This window comes from Danaus plexippus, chromosome 30, assembly GCF_018135715.1.
Source record: "Danaus plexippus chromosome 30, MEX_DaPlex, whole genome shotgun sequence".
Classification (NCBI taxonomy): Eukaryota; Metazoa; Arthropoda; class Insecta; order Lepidoptera; family Nymphalidae; genus Danaus; species Danaus plexippus.
Genome location: NC_083557.1, coordinates 2714242 through 2731044, shown reverse-complemented (window position 1 = coordinate 2731044; position 16803 = coordinate 2714242). Strand labels below are relative to the sequence as shown.

General features: G+C 30.8%; 1 protein-coding gene across 3 annotated transcripts in view; it reads left to right on the top strand.

The window, feature by feature from the left end:
- Positions 1 to 294: 294 nt before the first annotated feature.
- The window catches only part of LOC116776595 (acetyl-CoA carboxylase), a 52901-nt gene continuing 36392 nt past the window's right edge, over positions 295 to 16803 (top strand). The window contains exons 1-4 of one of the 3 annotated variants that reach the window (XM_061525511.1): positions 295 to 656; positions 5123 to 5208; positions 6355 to 6524; positions 16423 to 16540. In XM_061525511.1, the coding sequence (XP_061381495.1) occupies positions 566 to 656; positions 5123 to 5208; positions 6355 to 6524; positions 16423 to 16540 (465 nt within the window). In that variant the 5' untranslated portion in view covers positions 295 to 565. Of the gene's footprint in view, positions 657 to 5122; positions 5209 to 6354; positions 6525 to 13162; positions 13554 to 15112; positions 15271 to 16422; positions 16541 to 16803 lie in introns of those variants that run through there. The other 2 variants (XM_061525512.1, XM_061525513.1) reach the window with 2 other exon arrangements.

The window sequence follows — 16803 nt, the reverse complement described above, 5'->3', positions numbered from 1 at the left end:
CATTTAATAATCTATAAACTTTAGACAAAAGGAATAAGTTTCGTACGCCATGTGCTTCTTATTCGCAAAAATCCAGACAATTCTGTGAAACTAAACTAGTTTCCTAATGGAGCAAGGTTATTAATAAATTAAGTTCCTCGTTTATTCCGATCGTACGATAACAGCAGACAGTTCAGCGTAAAGCGCTTTAAAAATACACATAAATTTTTTCTAACATTAGACGTCAGTTTCTGGATTCACTCAGGGTCCGCTGGATGTGTTGAAGTTTTTGGCGGAGTTGTCACATTTTGCTGCGTGAATGGAGCGTGTAGTGTCTCGTGTTATGTAAAAAATAATGATCATAAATACAAATGATGGTCATTCGTAATAGTGATTATAATTATTATATCGTATTAAATTTACTCGGGTTATAGGCCGTGCTTTGACGTTTGATTTTATCGTGGTAATTTGTGTTCTGCGTATCGCTTTGACATTCGCCAGTTAAACGTTTGGCGGGAAGACGTTCCAAATTCGGATTTTACTTTTTTTTCGTCAGTGCTATGATGTGCTACGGTTTTGTTGATTGATGTTAACGATTGCGTTCTTTGTTAGTGCGGTTTTTATTTATTATATATTTAAGTTATTCGTTAACAAGGATAAGGAGAAAAATATAAACAGTAAGTTATGTTATTATTTAATTAAAATAAAATTAAAATGGTTTATTAAATAATCATAATATATAAGAATGATTTTGAATTTAAAAAGTATAACTGGAACCTATAAACTATATCACACAAGGGTACCAATAGGTGACATTTGAACTTTTTGACGACAATGCTTATGCGATTAGCATTCAATAACGCATACATTACTGTATAATCAAAGTGTAACGAAGTATTTATTAGTTAAATTTTGTTAAGAATATATAAATAATTAAATATATTTAAAATTTATAGCAATATATATATATTTTATTACTCGAATGTAAGGGAAAAAACGTAATAAGCCTATAACTTAACACGATATGTTAATTTTTGTGTAGATTTTTGCGAACCGGTAACACCTGTTTGGATAAAAAAAATATTTATCTAATTGAGAATGTAGGTCAAGTTTTTCGTTCAGTATAAGTCTGTGTAATAAGTTATGTCTTATAAATACCTATTTTAAGTATTATTAACGATAATCTCTAATTAAAAAACAGAAAAATGAAGCACTTATTTTCACGTTAAACCTTCAGTAATAATTTTAAACCGTAGTAGAGCATAAATAACAGTGTATGTATATTTTAAAGCGTATGTTTTTTTTTAAATTTCTATAATCTAATCCAAAAAAAAAAATCCTTAAAAATTATAAACAAATGCGTTATGTTCCTTCGAAATATTTATACGATGTGTTGATGATAAGATATATCTTGAAATCTTTTAAACATTGACATATTATCACGCGGGTATATATATATTTGTGCACACATTTTAAACATTTTTCCTTTGTTTTTTCTAATGTTCAGATTCTTATATGGAATAAATGAAATAATACTTTGAATGACGACATTTTCAATTCTGTTTTTTTTATAGCCGTTATACACGCGATGTCTTTGATATGATACGAGAATTATACATACTATATTACTTACACCAAGTCAGCATGATAACACTACTTGCCATGCGTTTCCCGTTTTTCGTTCGTTACCTACGTTAATGTTCGAAGATTATGTATGAAAAACTGTTACTAAAAACTCTACGTATGTAGTAACGATGTCTACTTTTGGTAAGAATTGAGGTCTACTAAATATAATCAGCTGGAATATTTTCATTTACGAATCTTAGCTAATGATGATACAGAAATAGATAAAAAAAAATTGTTGAGGCTTACTACAAAATAATAATATTTATATATATATATTTCCATGAAGTATAATTTTTAAACTTGTCCCTTAGTATAAAGCAGAGGAATCTGAATAAATCGATAAAAGGTATTACTATTACACGAAAAATATAAAAAATATATATCAGTGAATTAAGATTGAATTACAATTAATTGGATAGTACGCCAAAAACGAAAAAAATGTATATAAGTAGTATGAAAATTTTATTATGAATATTATTCTTTGAAATATTTAACTGTAGTATTTTTTTTTTACCACCGACAAATCGGTACATTTTGACATATAAGACACATCACTAATTAAAAATATATATATTTATATATTATGTCATAGAAATATATATCAAACACCCTCATATACTCACACGTCGCCTTCCGGAATTAAAATTTATTGCTGTGTAACAAACAACTAAGAATTAATGAAAATAATTTAAATAGTTTAGTCCACTGTGAACTATAAATTTGATGTACTGTAATTAAGTATAGTAAAAAAACTGAAAATAAATCACAGAAATTTCGCCATACTACATCACATAATCATTAACTAATGATATTATTAATTTAAACAATAATGTCTGAGCATTGCGATTATATAGAAACGATTTTTTTTTTATAAATCATGAAATGCATGTCATTAATCGTAAAACTGTAGCTGTATGGACGTATTCCTTTGTCCTCTATTCAACATCCCATCCCTGTCCTATTTCACCTTCAGCTGTCACTTTGACATTTGAACTTAACACCCGATAACAGATGATAAATTTTAATTAGATGCATTGCCCTCGGTGTAACAGATCTTCTTGGAGATTAAAATATTATTACATTTTGGTTAGACTAGGTTTTAGTATTTATTTAGCAGTCAAGTTCCTGATAAGTGAACTATTTAATTATTTTGATTTAATCAGAATCGGTTAATACATTGTGTTTAATTCGATAACAGCTGTAATTTTCCTATATACCGTTTGAAAGTTGACATTTTCAAAAAAAAATATCTTCAACGATAGTATACTCGTATATTTTAAAACTACTGATCCGATTTTCATGATGTTTTTTATAATTTCAATCATTATAACGTCAAATAGATGATAACTTACGAAACGATAGTATTTACTTTAACTCTGTGAACTTATAGTAAGTGGATCTAAGACCAAGTAGAGAAGTCAGCATTAATTTAAATACAATTCAATAAATGTAACATGGAAGATCAGGCATGAATGGATGAAGGACAGCGGACAATGAAGAGGGGAGGTCAGATCAATGGTCCTATCGATGTTTGAGATGACAGTGTGGCTGGATGGTTGGACGGTTGGATGATTGGGTGGTCGGATGTTTGGATGGTTGGATAATTAGTTTCTATTTCGTAAATCTTCACATTATGATATTTACGTAGTATTGAATGAGAAACGTGAAACGCTTAGTATGTAGCGACGACGCTAACTATGATAGTTCGGATATCATTTAAAGCAAATACCTACAACATATATATACATTTTTATTTGTCTGTTTGTAACAAAATAATATCTGACTTAATTTAGTAACTACCAAATTTAGCAGTTTTAAAAATATATTTAATTTTTTTTCGTTTTTGACACAAAACCGCTTAAAGGCTTTTAATGGAATTATGAAATAACGTAGGCAATATATCGGTAAATGTTATATTCATAAACGAGTTATTAAATTATAAAATTTTGATCTAATTTAAGTAAAAGCTTAAGTGTTCAGTATTTACATATCAAATATAGATTATATAAACTTCGTCTATCCGTTTATCGTCTACCTTTGAGATGCTGAACCGATTTCAGTGTGGTTTAACATAACGATAGTTTAAATCTTTGAAAGGTACACATTTTTACCAATAAAAATTATAATCGGAGACGTTAAAATAATTATTATTTTATAGCCCATTAATATCTCAATGGAATCCAATATCGATAAAGATGGAATGAGTTTCCAACAATTCGTTTATTGGTGCCCGGATGAGAATTCCATCGCTTTGGAATTTTCCCATTATAATGTCTATTGCGTACAAATCTCTGTACTATATACATCTGCACTTCTGTATATATATATATAGTTTGAAAAACTGTTATTGCATGTTCATTATTTATACAAATTGCTTCTCAATTTATTCTCTAACGAAATTATATGACCTTTTTGGCGTTTAACTTATTTTATTGGTATTAAAATGAGACGAATGTTACCAAAAATTAAAACTATAATCTAAGTAGGTTATATGTAAGTCGATAAATAAATAATGTTTAAGTTTTTTATACGCACAAGAGTTATAATAATATTTATGTATAGTCATATTTATCTAAATAACTCTCTTTGAATATGAATAAATATAAAAATGAAACAATTTTATGTAAAAAATTAATATATTTTTTATTTGAACTACTAAAATTGTTTAACAGAACAATTGCTATACTAACTGCGCAGGCGCTTTTATTGCATTGTCTTTTATCTAAATTCTAAATGATATTGCTATTACTTTACTATTGAAAATTTTCTATTCTTAACCCGGGACACACTCGTGTACGATCGCGAGACGAGGCACGAGCCGAAGCACAAGGTGACAGTATAAATAGTCGCTCGAGAGTGTAAATTACAAACGATTCCAGTCTCAATGCACTCGTAATAAGAACGGTAATTGTGCTTCGGCGCGTGCCTCGTCTCGCGACTCGTACGCGAGTGTGAATCCCTGGTAAAAACATTTTATATACATTTTATTATAGTAACAATTTTAATTATCAAGCTAGGTATAACAAGTAAAGTGCAATAGTAATATTTCCATATGAATTATTAAAGTGAGTCATTCAACTGGACGAGTTTTTAACAAGTACCGAAGTCATTTTTTTTTAATGCTATGGCTTCATTTGATGGAATCGTGCAACATTCTGCCAATGTCACTTTAATTTGTTGGACGAATTATAATCTTGAGTACCGTGTGGAGGAAACACGAAGGAGTTTGTTGAATGGAATAAAGGCGTTTATTTAATTATTATCATATATACATATTTTTAAATAAGACCTTGGTCATATTTTTACCAGCACCAAAGATCAAACTATATGAAGAGAGTTTAAAGTCTTTCATTTAATCAAAGTTAGTTTCGAGTTAGTATTTAGATTCACGATACAAACTTATGGCAAAGTTAATAATCCTAAATACATGTGAAACTAGTAAATCATCATAGTAATTTTGTTTATTGAAAAATATTTTCACATATACATTAAGGATCTATATTTTTTTATTCAACAGATATGGAGCAAGAGGAACAACGGCATTCATCCAGCGAAAGCGACAACTTTGAAAATATTGACTCTGAAGATATAACAGCTGACGGTGTAAGTAAAAATATCGTAAAAAAAAACTTTACTGTACAGTTAATAAGTAAACATATCAATAAGTGTTTAATAATCATCGATTGGGTATTTTGTATGTCATTACTGATTTTTTTATCTATATAATATTTAGACACACGTTTTACTCATTCTCTCAATTCCTTATTTATATATTTGTCTTTGCCTGCATATGTATTTATAGAGGTTAAGCTAAGATACATTTTGCATCAGCTAACCTTAGGACTGTAGATATATTATTGTAAATAAAAATTGATACAACGTACAAGCATACATCGTGATTTATTTACCCTGTGAAAATATTCTTAGCAATTGTGCAAAGCTATGTTGTTGTTGATAAATTTAAGACGGCGTCAGATTATGATCTCACCTCGTTATTCATTGAACTTTGCAACAACTGGTTCTACATCATCCGATGCCATCCTCCCCTTTAACGACGTCCTTAGCCGAGGTCTGGATTTTTAGAGGCACTCTTGGAACGGACGCATTCCTCCGTCGGGCCCTTCGCGCCCGAATTAAACAGGTTGGTCCCATCGGGCCACCCAGCCCTCCCGGTGACGCTGTAAAATCCTATAGGGCTAACAGACAAGTCAAAAAAAACTGGTTCTTATATATAATAATATTAAAATTTATAACAACGTGTGAAACTTTGTCATAGAAAGTAAAAATGAATGTACTTATAATTTTTCTAAATGTATTTAACCATTTATATATAAACTGTTATCCATGACTCCGTCTGCGTAAAAAAAAACAATGAAAAGAAAAGTGCCGCATACTCCCCGCCGCCCACTCCACCTGATAACGCATAACTTCGAGGTCAGGATTCGGGATCTAGATAAAAATAGACTAAGTTACTCCTTATTACATCAGCCAGTCAATAAAGGTCCCGTCAAAGCCAGCCATGTCAGAGATTAGCTGGGCCAAACAGACATACAGACAAAAATTGTAAAAAATGTTATTGTGATGTATGTGCCCCTTATATATGTATGTATATTTATATGCATGTAGTCACAAACGGTTATTACAATATTACAAACAGATACTTAAATTATATATATATATATATATATATATATGTTAGCTAATTTCACATAAAGTTATCATAATATACTAACTGAGACGTTAATACAGGCTTGTCCCCCGGGCGATGCTCGTTTCATCGTTGGTGACGAAGAAGTTCAAGATGAGGGACCCTCTCACGAGGGTAGGGACTCCTTCCCCAACGCACCACCACCCAACTTGAAGCCCAAGCTGACCGTGGCACAGCAGCTCGCTTTGGCTGAGAAACGGAGCAAGTTGCGGTATGTCATTTTTTATTTATTATGTTAAAGGTGGCAAACGAGCAGACGGCCTACTTGGTGGGCAGTAGCAGGCGTCGCCCATGGACATTCGCAACATGTCTGTTGCAGATGCGTTGCCAACCTTGGATTATTTAGCAATAGGGAAGGGTGGGAATAAGGGAACGAAAGGGCAACCGACTCTCACTCATCGGACGGGACGCAGCCATTAAAGGCTACTTTACGCCGATTTTTTGTGAGAGGGTGGTACATCCCCGGTCGAGCCAGCCTATGTTCGATCTGTACTTACATGACTACAGCTAGGCTCTACCATCTACAATATATATATATGATAAAGGCTTCGTATAACGATCTAAATACTACTCACGTTAGTTTATGAGTATAGAATTTAAATTAACCTCGACATAAATTATACATTACTGGAATATATTTAAAAACGTAACTCGTAACATATTAAAACAAAAATTATATGTTAACGAACTGATGGTTTACGTAAAAATAGTCAGAAATTCTGTAACTGTGTTGTAATATATTATTATTATTATAATGTAACTCGTTTATTTAATTACATAAACTTATTAATATATTAATAAATATAACAAAAATAAAACATCATAGCCAACAAACACAACATGCTAATTGCGTTTTTGAACGTTAAATATTCATGTACACGTAATGGCGGGAAAAGTGAAAACAGATGTCAGTACTCAGTAACACACCGACTGTCGCGAGGGACGGTGTCGTCCCTGGTTGTTAAATTAATATAAAATAGTCATAACAAAACTGATTGTGCTGTAAAAATTGTGTTGTCTAATAATTGTGCTGTTTGTTGTTTTTTTTTATAATATATGTTTTTATTTTTTTTTTCTAGTTATGTTGACGTATTTAGTGATGTATAAGTTTATTATCGATATTTGATATGCTTAATGCATATCAAACTTTTATATCGATATCACGATTAGTTATTGTATAGATGTATTTTGATAGATAAAGGCTATCTTATTGTGCAAATAATATTTTCGTTTCATGTTTTTATGTAAGCAAAAGTGAATATATGATTTTTACGTTATTAACAAAATAATGTTAAAAAAAAATTAATACAGAGAGATTTAATTAAGGTAACGATAATTCTGATTTAAATATTTTCCGGGACTTGTTAGAATATCATAATATCCAAAGCTTCTAGAACATTTTTTTTTTGGACGCCTGAGATTTTTGAGTGTAGTTTTTTTTTATCGTTTTTAATTTGACCGTTTCTTATTAACACAAAAACCGTGATGGTGGTAAAATAATATTTATTTTATAATTTTATTAAAATATTCATATTATTATAAAAATAAAATTTTTAATTCAGTTATGAATAAGTGATTGAATACAATAATATAGTTAATGAGGATGTATTTTTATCTTTTTTTTTATATGATTTTAATCTAAAATGTAATGAAAATAAAATTAATATATAATATATATATATATATATATATATATATATATATATATATATATATATATTATATCGTAATATTCACGACGCAGATTGATAGTGAACCTTCTGGATGCTTACTTCAAGTTCCAACCGTAACTGCATACGGAGAATTGACAGTTTTTAAATTCATAACGCCTCACATTATAGTATTAACGTTATTTTTATTATCGAATGACAAATTTAAACTATACGTATTTAGTGACGATTTTAACTAGTTTTTAAAAGTTCAGAAAGTAAATTAATGACTATAATCAATCAATGCAAAGTTAATCAGTCCTTGTAACTGTTTCGTCCGAGTTTATTACGGACTAACCGAACGACCTCAGTTTAACCATAAACGATTTAAGACAACGCCATCGTAATATTATTTTAAATTCGTTAAAACTCAATCTATTTCATTACTATTTAAAATTTATTTGAAATAAATAATCTATTTTTAATAAATTGTTAAAATAACTTAGATTTGTTATAAAATTTTTGCTTTTATATTTTTATTATATGAAGATTGGTTATGCCACTACAACGATGCACGGGAAGTGACGTAACTTTAATGTCTTATAATATCGATATTGGTCACGCTAATCGATTGATTGCTTATCAGTTATCACACGTTATTTAAGACGCAAATTAACATCATGATGTAGGTCAATCGGATACATCACGACAGTCTTGGTTTTGGAGGCTGTGTTGTGAGAGAATATCGAGAAATGAGTATTTTTTACGGAACACGTAATTGAGGTAGCTTGTTGTTGATGACTATGTTAAAATTTACGTTCATTTTGGACTACGTAACAAGACAATTCAATTACTGTTGAAACTGTAAAATAGTTTATAAAGTCCTTTGTTTTTAATTAAAAATATATTTGGTCAGTTTTAAGATGATTTTTAACTAATATTGTATCAAATATAATCAATTGCTTGTATCCCATCCTCAATGTTTCTCTTGAAACTGATCTTAGCAACTCTCCTCTGATGTCACCACAACTTAACAGTGCTGAACTAGACGGACAATTAAACAGTTTTTCTCTCGTAAATATTCATACACGACAGTATAAATGCAGGATAGGATGCATGGATATGATACTGTAATACTGACGGTGTTGAGTTCGGTTATGCGATCTCGTGATAGCTGTTGTTTTATGTTGGTTTGAGAATTGAAATTGTTTAAAAATCTCTCAGATGTCGTTTAGGACAAGTTCCGTATGTAAGAATACATATATATACATATATATATACAGAAATCCAATTATCGACTTCATATATTTAATATATTTACAATATAAACCAGAACAAAAGAATTTTTTTTTTCCACGAGTGTCATGAATCAATAAGTAACTAAAAACGACAAGGATGTTTATTTTACGATTACGTAATTGTTGGCGTATTAACATGTTACTTTACTGTCCGTCGCTTATACATCGATTAACAATAATAATTATACAATTGTATCGATGCATAGGTTGGACATCACTAGTACGAAATTTAAATGTCATTTAGTGTCATAAAATCGTTATAATACAATTATGTGACAATTTTGTCCTTAAGCATTATTATTAATAAAAAAAATATCCTCAAAACGGGGAAAACACATATAAATGTTAGGGAAATACGTGAAATACGCCGCAATAAATAATATTGAGTCCAATGTCATAGGGATTAAGGAATAGGTACTACATCACTATTCAATATTGAGTGTTCTTTATGAGGAAGCTATATTTCGTTGTCAATAGAATGACACATGTATCGTTATATTATGAGGCGTAACAAATTCAATTGTAGGAACAATCTTCGATTCATAAAGCTCTTTTGTATTGGCCTTTTTTATATCAAACGAGTAGGCCCACTTGATGAAGGTAGTCACCGTTCCATGTACATCTGCAACATGAGGGATGTTGCGGATGCACTGCTGACCTTGATTGTGGGAGAGAGAGGAAAGGGTGGGAAAGAGAAAGGGCAACCGTCTCTCTCACTCGTCAGACGGAACGCAGCCATCAAAGACATCTTCACGATGATCATCTGTGAGAGGGTGATACTTCCCCGGTCGAGCCAGTCCATGATCGAGATATAGTTACTAGACCAAAGCTAGGCTCCGCCGCTATTTAAAATTATTTATTAGATTTTTTTTTAATCTGTGCTCTTAGCTATCTTCTGTCTAGTTCTTATTCTAGATTATATTTTTTGATCACCTCTTTCAAGTTTTCCGTAGGTACTAAAGTTATTTATGAATACCAAAAAAATTGTTGTCTAAATTATTTTCATATATATTATACAAAATTTATAAGACAAGTATTTGATTAAATTAATGATTTTTTTTTTAATTTTTATGTGATAAATGATAATAACTTTCTCGTTAGAAAAATTACAAAGAATATTTGGAAAGTGATATTTGTATTTTATTGTGCGTAACGGAAGTAATTAATAATGACGTCAGACGTCAAGGCATATTTATAAACCTTTTTTTACTTTTGCATTAAAAAAAAGATACGTAAACACATCTTTATAACATTAATTAATTATGCATCTTTTTTTGTACTGGCAACATTTCAGACAATTTTTTTTTATTACAAATTGTAATGCAGAAAATAAAAGATTATTGCCAGTTTTAAAACGGAAAAATTATTTAAACGAACATATAACAGCGGGCAACGAAGATTTATTACTTAAATCATATTCTTAATATAACGATTTCATGATTAAAGTTAATAATAGTAAGTTTTTTATATAAATTAAATCTGGCATGACGAAAGCGAATTCCGTGGGCGGCTTATTAAATAAAACGTTAATTCATAGAAAATTTACTCACTTAAAATGACATGAGTTCTGAGGTCAATGACCTTGTTATTTTTGGGGGTGGACATGCATATTAAAAAAAAAAACAAATTAATTATCTTTCGTCTCATTACTTCTTTGCTTGAGAAATCATTTGTTGCTTGGGTAACTCATGAACGATCCTTACCTTGTGAGAGTTATTATTCTTTTCCTTCTAAGCCCACCTCTGGAAGTCCTTGCCACTATCTGTAAGAATTGCTCTTCCCTCTTCTTAAGATAAATTAAGAGTATTTCCCTGAAATCTCGTCCAAAGCAATTTCGTCTGCATACTAAGCTGCGAGTACCTTTTATGTCGTAATTTTTTTGCTAATATATAGAGGAGCTTGCACGGTGAAGGTGAACGTTTAACGTGGTCCCAGGCACTGTTGACGCTCCTCAAGTCCCAAGCACTATTGATGCTCCTCCAGTCCCAGGCACTGAAGTTCCTCTCCCTCCAACGATGGACCCGGCACCCGCACGGTGAATCCATGGAATGATGAGAGGTTTCGTCTCTATGTGTGCGTGTCTGCCCATATAAATCTATATAATATAATATTTATGTTTATAAATAAAATACAGCTAAAGACTATAGTTACATGCATCTTCTATGTACCTTTTAACCGTTAACTGGAAGAAATAATTCATGAGTTACTTCCGAGTTCTGTTCTTAACTATCTTCTCTGACGTTCTGGATTCTCTTCTCTCCTCTCTATTCTAGTTTATCCCAGTTATATATCTCATCAAATTAATCAGCGACTTACCTTGTGTGTACCCTCCATTTGCAATGTAACAGCTGTGCGTGTAACATATTTTAATTCACGGGCCATTATATGTTGGAAATTACATGATTATATATATATATAATGAGGAAGGCCTATATCCAGCAGTAGACCTCACATGGCTGAAGAGAGAGAGAGAGAAAGAGTGAGAGAGAGACACATATATAACTATATAAATTTATTACATTACACATAACCTTATATTATATGTTTGTTTCTGTCAATAATATATCATAATTCTTTGCAAACGTCTGATTTCATCTCAGAAAGATCACATTATTTATAAATTTATGTTACAGTTAAACCCCGTTGTCGGTTAGAGCTCGTTTTTACTAGTTAGAATTATTTTTTTACTTCATGCCTCTTCGAACTAGGAAATACATGTTCTATCTGAGACCTAGTTTTAGCTGCAACATACATACATACATATATATTGTATTTATAGATATGTGTTTTGCGTTTCCTTTATCCTTGTGGATAAATCTTGAAATACCCACTACTTATAATAATTTAATACATAATTATAACAAAGGAATAATAGATATATACACTGTTATATAAAGTATATATATATATATCTATACACGATATACTTTATACTATAGTTATAAAAATTATTTCATGTATTACGTTTCAAACTAGAATTTCCTTGAAGCGTTTTTTTTATTCTATTTAATCAATGAGGAACTCTGTACTACAAGGTCGAGTAACACTCAAACCTCAAAGTATTTGCTTAACGGCTATGCAACTATAGTTACGTAATTAAACGTTACGCTTACCACACGTTACTACCTTATACCATAAACGGACAGTTGGCGTTTAAGTTATTCCGATCGTAGATTTTTGTTTAAACGTGCTTGAATGAGAGACGGGAAACGTTTAGTATGTAGTCAAGCGAACTTATACTAAGCATACAATCGTTACCTAACTTGGGAGTTGGTTAAATAATTTGAATGGACATATGTTTTATAAATGTGTATGTAAGTGACCAGCAGTTTTAAAGGTCGTTTAATTGTTTGATTAAATGTAATAGTTAGATTTTAACCTTTACGAGTTAGTTATAGTGATCATGAAATTATCAACGTGGTAAACGATTTAACCATCTGTAATTACTAGGGGTTCGCAACGTCAGACTGATCGCAGTCACTTTATCTCTCGTAATAATATCACGATTAATGTTAAACTTAGGTACGTTAGTTTAACGTTAACTTGTAATAAAGATAATCTTAATACAAATGTTTTAACCGACGAGTTAAATTTTAACGAAACTAAGTATTTAAAAACGGTTAACTATTACGTTAATCGTCAAGATCTCCAATCTTATAAGACGTACAAGAATATGCCTTTAAAACCAAAAACTTGCACATTCATGTTTTTTTTTACTCACAAATCTTACTATTCGTATTGAAGTAATTTCATTATCGATGTTATCTCTCAAACGCGATCTCTATTGACTTATATTTTTATGTTATCTTATCTTATCATATCTTTGTTTTCAAATAAAATATATAATATATACATACTGACTGACTCCTCTATTCTTATCTCATATGTATATCCTGCTTAGTAGAAAATTTCAAGTTAAATTATAAATATAATAAAAAGAAGATAAGTGAATACACGTGATTTGAGTGGGAAATAACAAGTTTAAATATGATAAGATTAAATTTGTAATAAACGTGATTATATGAACCGGGGTTTGGGGTACTTTGTGACAATCGGAAGGCATCTGTGTGAGTACGTCGCCATGTTGAAGAGGAGAAGCTCGAAGCGGTTCGTGCTTGGGGACACCTCGGTTGATGAAGGGGAGTGGGCTGATGAGGCAACAGACGTGATGCCAGCGCACGTCGTGCAGAAGTTCCAGGTGACGATCAACTCGGAACCTGAGGGGAATGTGAAAAATGAAGCGCTGGAGGTGGATAAAAGGCTATTGGGACCTCCCACGGCCAGCACCTTGCAGTAAGTGATCAGTCCAAACGGGATTATTTAAAAAAAAACTAACAATTTCGGATACACTAAGTTTTTTTTAACACGTATGCCCGTCTGCGAAGTAGCCGTTCGGGAGTATGTAGTTTACAAATCATAAAAAAAAATTCGTACTACATCTGAAAATATTATATGTATATCTATTAATTCATACCTCCTGGTGGCCTGAAGCTTAAAGGTCCTTTCAATGAGGGCGCAGGTTCGAAACCTGGCAAGTACCAATGTGATTTTTTCCGAGTCATATGTACTTTCTAAGAGTATTTAGATGACAGACGGTGAAGGAAAACATCATGAGGAAACCTGGACTTAAAATTTCAAATTATATTTGAGATCGCCAATCTGCCTTGAGCAAACGTTGTGATTAATGCTCTAACCTTCTCCATATGAGGAGAGGCTTTTGCCCAGCTGTGGGCACCGATGGGCTGATGATGATATCTTATCTAATAAATTAAATGTTATATATCTTATCTCTATAACAAAAATTTGAATGATGAAATATGTTTATTTAAACAAAAATCTCGGTTAGTCATAAATAGTAAATACGACTGTAGTTTATATTGTTTAAACAGATCTGTAAGCTTATCACAAGTGTGAGTCACACTCCATAAACTAATAGCTTGTGATTCATAGCTCTACACACGTTGTGGTATTAACGTGAGCTATTGAATGAAAAACGTGAAACGATCCGTATGTAGTGAGATCAGAAACTTGTGTTAAACATATATATACATAGTTAATGTTTATAATTTATTTGTTGTGAAAAGCATGTTTATCTGAAATACAATGATATTCTATGCATATTATTTTCATTTGAGCAGATCGTAATTGTTACAACGGTGATTTATTTGTTTTTAAACGTAACTCGTTGCATTTTATTACTTATATACATAATGAGATCTAAGATTTTCGCGAGTTTTATTCATTTAAATGAAACTAATATTTTTCGGATAAACTACGCGGATTTTATCGGAAAAATATTAGTTTCATTTAAATACTTATATAAAATTAATTAATTAATTTTTATAATAACACAGACTATAATTGATAGATATAAAAAAAAAACATGTCGTCACAATTAATAACGGAGACTTGTTTTTCCCGTTCTTTTTTTAAATATTGGTTTTGATCGAATGAAAAAACTGACAGCTTCGGGGAAACAAACATGAGATATTAATTTCAAGTAATTCGATGAAATTCGAAACATGAATTTAATTAAAAATGTCTAATTCTTTTGACATAAAATCTTCAATAATTTACAACAAAATTATTTATTTAAAAACAAATTATTGATATTATTAGTTACATCGACTTTGTAATCATCGATAACATATATCAGGACCTCTCACATTACTATGTGAATGGGAAAAACAATTTTCTTATGCAATCTATATTATTTGTCAAATGTAATACTATGCTGTTTGCTCTTTCGCACCCGCAGTAATATATGGGTGCGAGTGAGAGGGAAGCATCGTACGATCCCCGGCCTAAGTTCATTGGCAGTTATAACGTCAGGCGAATTAAAAACAAAAACTGAATATATCTCCGGCGAAGAAATGTTCGATTTATGTTATATTTACAATTATAATAATATTATTAATAATTATTATTTGTGAATACAAGTTATTTATTCGTGTTAGACGTGAGTTATGTATCCCACGATGAACGGATTGTATACAGAGAGAAAACACAGGTTAGAAAAATATCATGAGTAACGTTTTAAAACATAATTTTATGTGTATATTACGTGTTTAAATCAATGAAGATATTTTCTTTATAACTTGCTTATAATTAATTTATATTTGAAACTATGTCTGCATTTAAGATTAGGTTAAATTTCACAATTTCTTAGGATGCGAAATCAATTCACTATGAAATTATTTACATAAGTACGTAAATATAATATATATTTATATGTTTGTACGTGTAATTTTATCCTCTTACTGTTATTTTCCTGTGAATTAACTATGGGTCAGTGTAATATACGCAGGATGGGGAAATTGTTCAATATATGTATATATCTGTAAATACAAATAATATGTAAAATTTTCACATATATGTTATAGAAAAATTTAAGCTTGTATGTAATTAAAGTAATATTTTACTCTGATAACAGATTCTCATATTAGTTGAGATAAACAGATATATCTAAATGTAAATGAATGTAAAAAAATATATAATATTTATTTAAGGATGTGTGAATTGAGATTTGTGAATACGATACTACACAAGGAAGTCAAATGCGTCATTGTTTACGCTACTAATGATATTTTTGAATTTTTTTTTCATGAGCCCATTAATTTGTGAAGATTATATAGATAAACTTTAAAGAACAATTTTTTTTTGTTCTTTTTATAGATATAGAAATGAAATAGATATATATACTATTCCATGACTTTCAGAATTCAAAATTTTGTTTTTTTTTTGTCAGAGAAATCGATCATACCAGTACACTAGCAGGAAGTGATACCTCCATTTTTTATGTATCTTAATATGAGAAAAACTCAACAGATACTATGTCAGTGCAAAACACACTTGATGCTGATAAGAGCCATACTCTTATTGCAGATCTCTGTGAGGATGTACGTATGTTTGTTACATGTAAACACGAGAACTGTTTAACAGATGTTGATGAAACTCTTGCAGTCGTCCGAATGGTGTCCAGGATATATATTATACCGGAATCTCTTGTAGTTGCTCCTTGATTGCGGGTATAATGGTTGTATTAACGAAGTCAGCTGACACATATTGTAGATATATATATATATAATTGGGCTCAATAGCAGAGTGCGGACAAAACCACAGGTAATAACTAGTAGTTAAATAAAGTTTGTATGAATTCCAGGCCGTCGATGTCCCAGGGTACTGTGATCCACAGTCAGCGTTTCCAAGAGAAGGATTTCACTGTTGCCACCCCTGAAGAATTTGTTCGACGTTTCCAAGGGACCAAGGCCATTAACAAGGTATATCATCATCACATTCGCAGCTGGTTAAATGATAAGGTTTTATTATTAACATCAAGTCTCTTTGATCATGCATCGATGTTTGGATGTATGTTGCTTTTTACTGAACCGAATTTGATGAAACTATAGCAATGTAGTTTAGATATCAGAATATGTTGATTTTCTTATTAAATATATTGATATATATATTGAGCGGACTATGTACTACTTGACAACTGCCACTCAAATTAAAGTGATGTTTGTTTCTAAACATGTCTGAAAAT